This window comes from Mus caroli, chromosome 17 (assembly GCF_900094665.2).
Source record: "Mus caroli chromosome 17, CAROLI_EIJ_v1.1, whole genome shotgun sequence".
In the NCBI taxonomy this organism is placed as follows: Eukaryota; Metazoa; Chordata; class Mammalia; order Rodentia; family Muridae; genus Mus; species Mus caroli.
This window is the reverse complement of record NC_034586.1, coordinates 74,458,380-74,468,536: the sequence shown is the minus strand read 5'-3', so window position 1 is coordinate 74,468,536 and position 10,157 is coordinate 74,458,380. Positions and strand designations below refer to the sequence as shown.

Sequence of the window (10,157 nt, the reverse complement as noted above, 5' to 3'; positions counted from 1 at the left end):
CTGGAGATCTAAAACTTTGGCAGAATATACAGGCAGGATTAGCACAGAGAAAGGGACTTTTAATACCAATATTTCAGACTAAGTGTTAAACTGGAAATTAGAAATGTCGAACCTTAGCAGAAAGACAGAGAGAGGACCAGAGTGCCTCCTCCTAAGGGAAAACTGGTCTGTTAACAAGCCCTGAGCCCCTCTGGGGATGAATGGTAGGCTCGATGGCAACCCGTGGTCCAGGGGTGTCGAGGCTTTGATGAACCCCGAAAAGGGCGACGAGGGGGCAGACGACCGGATGGCTTGCCCAGCGCCTATTTCTTAACAAAACGACCAGGAAGCCCTAAACTNAGTGGAGCTAGGGCTGGTACTTGGCGTGATAACTTCCGCGTGCGAGTATGCAACAGGGAGCGCCGCTCGCGAACTTCCGCATGAAGGGAGCCTGCGGCGTCCCGACCCNAGGGGCATCGGCTGGCCACACNGCCGAAGAGGAAACCCGCGGAGCCCTCAGGGGAGGGCGTGGCGAGGAAAGGGCGTGGCTTCGGTCCGGCCTCCGAGAGGCGCAGGCCTACAGGCAAGCGGGGTTCGCCACGCCCCGGGACTACATTTCCCGGCAAGCCCCGCGGGCCGCAGTTGACCCACTTCCCGGCCCGTCATGGGCTCGCCCGGCCCCCGCGCCCGGGCGGCTGCTCCCTGCTGACTGGGGTGTGGGCGGGGAGCGGCGGAGGGAGGAGGCAGAGCTGGCCGCCGCAGTTTGCCGCCGCTGCTGGGCGCCTAGGCAGAGAGCTCCCCGGGGTTCGTGCGGCCGCCATGGACGAGCAGGCGGGGCCCGGCGTCTTCTTCAGCAACAACCACCCGGGAGCTGGCGGTGCTAAGGGGCTCGGGCCTCTGGCGGAGGCTGCAGCGGCCGGAGACGGAGCGGCTGCGGCGGGGGCGGCCCGAGCTCAGTACAGCCTCCCGGGGATCTTGCACTTCCTGCAGCACGAATGGGCCCGCTTCGAGGTGGAGAGAGCCCAGTGGGAGGTGGAGCGGGCGGAGCTGCAGGTAAAGACCCTCCCGGCCTGGCGGTCCTCATCCCGCCTCTTCTCTCTCTTCTGCCCCGCCCCGGACCCTTCGCCCCCTCCCCCAGCCCGCTCGCGTCCCCTCCCCCTTGCCTTGCGCCCATCACTTCCAGAACCTCATCCCCCTTCCTCCAGTCACCTTTGACTTTTTTGCTGATCCCACTTCCTCGAGCCTGTTTTCCCACTCCTTCTGATCCATTTACCCTCCCGGTGGCTGTTTTCCCCACTCTCAACTCCGGTGCTTATTCCTACTGGTTTGCCATGCCACATTTTGGGGTTGTCTGTCCCTTTCGGTTTACTGATTGGGTTGACAGTAGTTTTGAGAGACTCCGAGCAGATCATCCTGGCTCAACCTGACGCACCCTAGGTCCAGAGACGTTCCTCGCAGAAGGGTTTGGCAGTTGTCTATCGCTCACTCTGCAAGGAAGGTGACCAGAGAAAGCAACACAAGTTGTATCAGTGAGGCCTTGGCTTTCCTCGAGAAACTGACGATTACTAGCAGTGTCAGCTCCAGTTTTATGTCTGAAAATGTTTCCCTGTCTGCCCTTTCACCCCATCCCGCATTCGCGTTTGGGTTAGACTCATAGGTTTCAGTGAAGGATCTGATTGATGGGAGTCAGAAACTGGGCAGAGGTGGGACATCTTTTCACAGAATCTAAAACTTCCTAAGAGTTGATTTGTATGTCCAGAGCTTAAAAGGAACTAAAGGGGCTTCGGGGCTACGTTGCCCCCTTGCATAACCTGCCAGATAAAGCATGCTTATCTGAGAGGAGCTCTTGTGGGCCAGAGAAGCANGAAAGGTTGGTAATTCACTGGTCACTCTGAGTTGGTAAGTAGGTTTACTGTGACTGTTTATAAAACTTCTAACACATACACTAATTTCCAGAGGAACTCAAAGAGCTGCGAATTGTGCCTCTCTGTTTTATGGGCTAAATCTGTATGCTTATGAAATTTGAGTACAGTTTTAGTTTGTTTGTGAAGCACTTGAAGTGTGTTTCTTTTTTGGTTTTTGGTGGTTTTTTTTTTTTTTTGGCACAAAAAAAAATGAAGAGAAAGAAACACTGAAGAGACTCGCGTACTGCTTTGAGAGATTGATGTGGCCACAGAAGGAGCCAACAGGCAAGGTTATGGTAAATAAGTCTCTGATAAAGGCTAGGCTTGAGTCCGGCTCTGTGACCTTGAGGGAATTCTGTGACCTCTCTGGGCTTCAGTTTCATCCTTTACTTATTCAGCACAGGCTCNGGGCTCAGTGAATGCCTGCCTTGTGTATCCAGACTCCGATTAACGAAACCGAAAAGGCGGCTGCCCCCCTCATGGAGTTTCTGTTTTAATGAGAAGGCGGACAGTCAGTGGATAGAACTGTGTGAACTAACCCACGGTTATCTCTAACGCTGAGGAAACGTAAGAATACCGGAGTGTAACCAACTTCGGGGCGGTGGGTAGGGCAATTGAATGAAGTCAGGTAGTGGCCTGTGTGGTTTCTTACGTTTCTCCAGTTACGTGGCTTGTATTCTTTGCTGACTTTCTCATCCCTACTGTTAGGTATACGTCTGTTTGATATTTGTAAGTCTTCTTGTGGTGACTGATCTTGTACTCAACTCTGAGAGTACGCAGAAAGCCTGATGGTTAGACATCTACCTGTTGTTACTGGCAGTGCATTCNGTAAATGCGCTTATGGAGTTCAGGTCCAAGGAGCTACTGCATGAGAGCTAAGTCTCATGCATGGTTGCTGCAAGTGATTTTTGTTTGTTTCTGTTTAAATTTTAGCATATTTTATAGTTTAGGGACTATAAAACAAATGACTCTAATCTGGTAAAAAACAAGCAATAAAATGATGTTTGCCTGAGCCAGGCGTGGTGGCGCACGCCTTTAATCCCAGCACTTGGGAGGCAGAGGCAGGTGGATTTCTGAGTTCGAGACCAGCCTGGTCTACAAAGTGAGTTCCAGGACAGCCAGGGCTACACAGAGAAACCCTATCTCAAAACAACAACAAAAAAAATGTTTGCCTTCCTATGTGTAGGTATATGAGGATTTACAGACTAGCTTATGTTCATTCATTCTATTCTCTGAGGCTTAGATTTATGTTCCAGAGAAAGTTAGAAAAAAAAATCATAGAATATTTTGTAAATATAATAAATACTATTATTATTGCAGGGTTTACATGTATGGTCTCTGTATCATTAACAGAATGAAAAAATTTAAAAACCACGTACTTTAAATCAACGTTAAATTTGATTCTCGCTTTCTGTGCCATTAGGGTTTTCCTGGGGGTGGGGGACAGTATGAAGTAAAAGAGATAAATGAGTTGTGATGACACATGCCTCTGTCCTTTTAATTTTTAAATCTCTTCTGAAGCCGTTAACACCAAAGTCAACAGAAGTGCCTTCAAGGTTCAGTCTCATTTGTCCCTACGGGAACCTGTCAGTCCTGCTCTTTCGAGTTGTCAGGGCTGAGTTGTGAAAGGCAGCCCAAGTTCTCATCTGTCTGGGCAGCCTGTGTCACTTCCTCCCTCCTTCAGATAATGGGAGTGAGAAGGGAGTCACAGCGTATAAAAGCATTTTTTTTNAATTCTTTTTTCCTCCTTTCTCATGTTAGTTAATAGACCATCCCCACCACCAACCGTGAGAACTGGTGATTCACGAGGGAATAGAGAATAGGGAATATCAAGGTATTGCTGAGTTTTGTGTTTGAGAAAGGAATTGAAAGAATACTAATAATATTTGAGAGGTTTTTTTTTCCATGTATGAGACGTGGTGCCAGAGACCCCAAAGAAGTTTGCATCCTAATCAGTATGGTGGTGGGTGGGAGACTCAGACTCATGGGAGGGAGAGATTGACTTTCTTAGAACAGCGTGAGAAGATTCAGCAGCAAATGTGGAGAGTTATGAAGTAATCAAAACCCGAGGCTTAGTCATTTGAAAGTTGCTTACAGGAGGGCAAACATGTAAATAAAATCAAGTAACCCTCGGGTTTGACGATGATGTGTGTGGACGTGTCTACCTGGGAGNGGTAGAATTGTTTAGACCCACTAGTAGAAGACATGTGCTATAGAGACTGGGCTGGAGTGCTTATGAATCTAGATTTTGGCACTAATGATTTGTATCTCATTTAGCAAATATTTTTCAAGTATATACTTCATGCCAGGTCCTGTTTTAGGCATGGAGAAGATATAAGATCTTATCTCGTGAAATTTAAATGGTAGGGTCAGCTAAACAGTGATGAGTACTTGCTAAGTATTGCACGCCCTGGTAAAGTCAAGGGATAGGGAGTAAGTCATCACAGACCCAGAGTTACTGAGCAGAAACCTTCCAAGGCCGTACCCGAGGTCCAGAAAGAGTTAAACCAGCCAGGAGAAGGGAGGATGCTTAGAATATCACCAGGACAACAAGGAGGCACCTGTGGCTGGAATGGAGGAGGAGTGGAAGAAATGATGCCGGGGCCTGCTTCCTGTAAAGACTTTGAATGTTGGCTGTGTCTGGTGGCACAGGCCTGTAATCTCTGCTACTTGGCAGACATAGGGAGAGAGAGAGACATCACAAGTTCAAGGCTGGTCTGGGTTACAGAGGGCATTCAAGGACAACATGGACTATCTAGCTTCAAATACAAAGTAGAAAGAGGACTGAGACCACAGCTCAGTGGGTTTGCCCAGAGTATGCAGGGCTTCTAAGTTCAACCCCCCAGGACCAAGAAAACAACCATCACTGGGCTTCACCTCAGTGGATTTGGCAACCATAGGAATGTGTTGACAAAAGGCACAGGCGCATCTTTAAAATGAACCCTTGGCAGGAAGTCAGAATGTGCCCCAGGAGGTGGGTAGGAGAAGCCGGGGGATGTTTAGGAGTCTGTTGTAATTAATGGAGGCCTGAGTTGAGAATGAGAGGTGGTGGTGAGGTTTTTGCATAGACATTTTGATGTATCCTCAACTGTACTAGGTTCTGAGCACAGGAAGACAACTGACCAGCCAGTGTGCCCTGGGTAGGATGTGAGGTGTGAGGGGAAGGGGACTGAGAACAGCTAAGCGCATTGTTCTGTGAACCTTCCAGATCTACTGAGCATGCAAGTGAAACATGTAAGAACTTCAGAAATGATCGCCTTTTGTTAATCACGGGAACGATTTCCCAGTTCACAAAATGNAGCAATGACGTAGACCTGCTAATAAATCTATACTCTAAACTCACTATTGTATCTCCTNCCTATAAAACATATTTGCCAAAAATATGACATCTCAGAGCCTTAAATTACCTTGTGAGAATTAAGTGAGATTATTTTCAAGTCTCTAGTAGGTGCCTGGTGTGTAAATCAAGTGCTGAATGAATGGTAGCAAATACACGATGTCACTTTCTCACCTGTTTATTGCCTCTGAGGAAATGCTAATCTTCAATCATAAACTCATCTTAGAGCAGACCACGAGGGTGCCTCCCTGAGACCCTGCAGGAGAACATTCAGGGTCGGGTGCTGGCACGAAAGCCATTGAACAGGAATGATGGTAGCGGCTAAACTTCAATGAAAACAGTATCTTACCTTTGCATTACGTCTTGGATAACAAATCCTGGACATTTGTAACCATTTTATAAAATGAGCTGATTTATCTTTTTCTTTCTACTTTTAAATTTGGAAAAAAAAAAGAACCTTCATTAGATCACTTTGTGATTAGGTTTTTTTAAATTCTATTCATGTTCTATGATAATTTCATAATCATTAATTATATTTTTGGAAAGGTTACAGGGGTTTTTACTCTTTTAAAACATATCCTTTTGTCATTTGAGTTCAGTGTTTCTCCACCTTAATGGCAACCTTAGAATAATCTGTTCCCTGGGCCTCATCCAGACCAATTGAATCAGAATCATAGAAATTATGGCTCTAGCATTAGCAGTTTTTGAGCATTTTTTAGAATTGGTTTTTTTTTTTTTTTTTGGTTCTAGTATGTAACAAAAATTGAAGGTAAATGCTTAGTTTTTTTTCTATTCTTTCTGTCTCTCTCTCTAACACAGTGTGTATAAAGTTTGGCAGTTTTCAACATCTGTTGGCATTCAGTATATGGATGGCTTTTTATAGAATATGAGATATAATTTCTGTTAATTTCCATTGTTCTTTCTGAAGATAGTTAGCATTTTATTTTTAGGCAGTAGCCTATTATCATTTGAATCACCTCCTACTGACTGAAATATATAATGACAGAGTAATCTTTGAGGGGGAATGAACTTTGGAAGTAACTCCAAACTTTTTAAGTCACAGAGAGGTTAAATGACCAGGATTGAAGTAGGCTTTGGATAAGCTCTTGTCACTTTTGTCTCCAGGTATTTTGACAGGCTTTTCTTTTTTTAAAGTCTTTTCAGATTCTTTACCTCCTCTGCCACCTCTCCCTCCTCCTCTTTTGTCCTCTTCCTGTAGATTCAACCCAGGGCTTGGCACATGCTAAGCACACCCTCTACCACAAAGCTGAGCTCAGCCGCAGTGTCTCTGTTAAGAATTCTTAAAACCTCCTGAAGTAATCAGTCATACTGATATTTATTGCTTTTCTTTTTATCTAAAACATTTTAGAGACTTTAATGCGTTTTTTTGTTGCTTTCTGGTTTTTTGGATACATTTACATTTTCCCTCTGTCTTTGGTATTTTGTCTTTAATTTTTGGGAGTGTGGGTTTCAGTTTGCTTTGAATTTTGTTATGCTCGAAATCTCATTAGCTTACAGAATATCTGGCTATAATTTCTTTAGCTAAACCCTTGGCTGCACTTTCTTACCCTCTTGGGTTTCTGAGTGTGCGTGCATCTTAGGCCTTTCTTCTCTTCTCTGTGCTTTTCATCTTTATATTTCCCCCGATTTATTCTGGCTAATGTATTCTGATTTTTCTTTCAATCCATCATTCCACTCTTCAATTCGTTTCAGCCTGTTGTGGTTATGGAGTGAGTTTTAGCTTGGGTTCATTTGACATTCATTTTTATTCCTTTTGCAGATTGTTTTTTTTTATTTTTCCAGGATGTCCTTTTTAACCCCTGTGTGTGGTGTGTCACTTTTAACTTGGTGTCTCCACAGTTCTCTAGTTTAAGTGGACTGCTCCGGTTGCTCCTCACTCACAGTGACTTGTTCCTCATTTCAGTGTACGCTCGTTCTCCTCAGAAAAGTAGACGACTATTCCCAGTTTTCAAAGGTGCTGGACTTGCTTTCTTATAGATTCCTAGTCATTGGAGGCAATCTTAGTCCAGCACTAGTTTAAACAAAAGTCACTGCTTGAGGCATTCAGACCACTTGTCTGATGAGAACTGGGTTGCAAATATATCTGAGAACAGATACACTCACTATCTTTGCCTGGTGATTATAAACCTGTTAGTGCCTTGTCTGAATGTGAAGTATGTCTGTCACCTGTAAGATGACCAGTCTGGATGGACTGGGCTTTTGGTTTTTTGCCATTTGTATTCTGTCAGCCTATCCAAGCTGGCATACAGATCTGTCTTGCTGGGTCTGTATATGANCGCTCTTATTTCCTGACCTCACTGGGTTCTGACAGTCTCTTTAATTTGGACCAGATAATTTTTTTGCTATCTTGTCAATTTTACGTTGCTTTAAAGAAAATTGCAATATTTTGTCCAGAATTTTTAGCTGTTTTCAGTAGAAAAAGGTGCTGAATTCTCTAGTTTTAGTTTCACAATCCAATAAGAATGTCCTCGATATGTATCTTGGGAAAAAAAAAGTCATACTCAAAGCACACTCTCCTATATCAAGAGATGTGTCTGCTTAATCCTGAACTTTCTTGTTCTGTTGTTCTGGCTTTTCTTTGCTGCAAGGTCTTGCTCTGTAGCCCAGTCTGCTACAGAGTCCTTCTCCTGAGCGCTGGGTTATGCCGTATCCTACCTTTATTTCTCTAGTCACATATCTTTGAATTCTAGNGGCAGGGAAGATCCCAGTTTCCTTCCAAAGTAGTTGTCCTTTAGGCAGATTTTAAAACAAGAAACTCTNGGCTCTGTGGTCTTTGAGAAGGGTCTCAGAGAGCAAATCATCTGGGTAGGTTTCCCTCTGACGCTTGATACAACTGTGCTGTTTGATTTAGGAAATCTGCTAATGGTGTTCCCGTTTCAGTGTTGGGCCCTTAAGAAGGAAACAAGCCAGCCTTGCCCTTGGGGTCCTGGGAGGTGCTTACCTGGCTTGTCTCTCCAAGGGATGACAAGGTCTTTAACCGTCGTAACTTGGCAGTGGCAGTACAAGACGCGAGTGGGCCTTAGAGCCAGACAGCCCCTCTCACTTAGGACTTTCAGGTTTTGTAGGCTTCTCNTTTATTTACAAACTGTTGGTGATGATACACAGATCAAGCTGGGTAGTTAAAAGCTTAAGAAATAGGAAGTATGGGCCAGTGCGATTGCTTACCTGTAAAGTGTGCTTCCAAGCCGGCCAGCCAGAGTATGATTTCTGGAACCATACGGTGTAAAGGGAGAACCAACTACTGTCTTCTAACTTGCTCATTGGAGCTTGCTTCTGTGCGTTCGGATGGTCTCATCGGTTAGCTCTACTTGGTGGAGATATCTCTGGACAGAATGCCCTAGTTTATATTGTCTATTTAGCGTGTTTTAGAAGCCAACACAAACTCTCATCATCATTTAAACAGTGATTCGGTTGTCAGTAGCTGCTGTTCTGTCTTTGCCCTGTATGGTTTGAGAACTATAAATGAGGTGTTGGTGCTAATGGATAGACTGGAGGTAGCAGAAGAAGGTGATGCTAAGCTTGTATGCACTGGGCATAGANGAAGACANGACAGCTGAGGAAGAAGATGGAAAAGGGAAAGAGAANTCTGGAGCCCTGGCAGACAGGAGGAAAANTACACAGCTTTGTAACTCTTAGAGGATGTTAGGATACTATTCTGAATGTTTTATTTAAGCATTTGTAACTGTAGAGTTCTAGAGAGTCATTCCCAACCCTGCGTTTCTACTTATTTTCTGTCCCATTCTTTAGACTAAGAATATTTTGTCCTTTAAAAAAATTTAGAATATTGGTATAGACTTAGTTTGAACTGAGTCTTAGTCCCTAATCCAGGGCCTGTTTGCTGTACCAAAGCCTCCTATTTTATTGATTTCTCTGTGTTGTTGCCACTGGTTTCAATGAATCTGGTAAGTCATAAGATTTATGGTTATACATGTTTTAAATGGCTATTAAGATATAAATTCTCATCACTTGAAAAAGTTTCCTTCGACTTGAAGAGTTAATGATATACAGAATAAANTATATTGTTAGGGTCTCAAAATAAGTCTGAAACAATTTGTGTTGCTCAGAAGTATTTAAATGTGTTATCTAGAGCCCACTCCACCCCATGTGGCTCAGACTGATCTTGGAAACTCTACATAGTGCAGGTTGACCTTTAACTTCTGACCCTCCTGTGTGCTGGGATTACAGGCATGTGCTCTTACACCTGGTTGTATATGCAGTGTGGGAGAGGAAACTAGCAGTTTCATTTTTTTTTGTGTAGGGAATATTGAAATAAAACTTTCATTTTCTTTAAAAATTTTCAAATTTGGAGCCTTTGAATTTTTCCTAAGTTTAGTTAGATAACATTAATTAGATTACATAACTATATGTAGTTTAGTATAGTTTGTATGTGTCAATCAGACATGGAATTTTGTATAATGTCTTGCTTATTTGGTTTTTTTCTTTGTCAGTTTTATGTGTGCTGTGTGAGGGCAGAATAATAAATAAGTCNACTGTGTATTTGCTCTTATGCAGAAAGTTAAGTTAACTTTCATTACATAACATTATCCAAACAAGATGATGGACAGTAGAAAATATTGATGTGCTTAGAGGGATGTTTTATTGCATAGTAAGCTGAAAAGCCGTATGGGAAGGAGCACTTAATGTTTGGAGATGAAGTGGGAAGGAGAGCAAGGGACTAGGTAGGAGCCGAGGAAGGTGACGCCAGGATGTGTTGAGTAAGTTTGATGGAGTAGGTATTTTGGGTGTGGCAAATATGTTCTTGGCATAAATACACTGGAGAGGTCCTTTCCAAGGAAGGGCCCAAGGGAATGTCTCACCACCGATCACACAGGCTCCATTAGCACTCATCTGTATGCGATAGAAATTGGACCCAATACAGTGTATCTGCTTTGGAGAAGCAGACCTGACGTCAGATT

The 10,157-nt window shown here is 43.9% G+C and overlaps 1 protein-coding gene across 1 annotated transcript in view; it reads left to right on the top strand.

The window, feature by feature from the left end:
• Positions 1-698: 698 nt before the first annotated feature.
• Strn (striatin) overlaps positions 699-10,157 on the top strand; it is an 85,175-nt gene continuing 75,716 nt past the window's right edge. Inside the window, exon 1 of the mRNA XM_029470915.1 lies at positions 699-1,032. Coding sequence (XP_029326775.1) covers positions 799-1,032 — 234 coding nt within the window. The 5' untranslated portion in view covers positions 699-798. The remainder of the gene's footprint in view (positions 1,033-10,157) is intronic.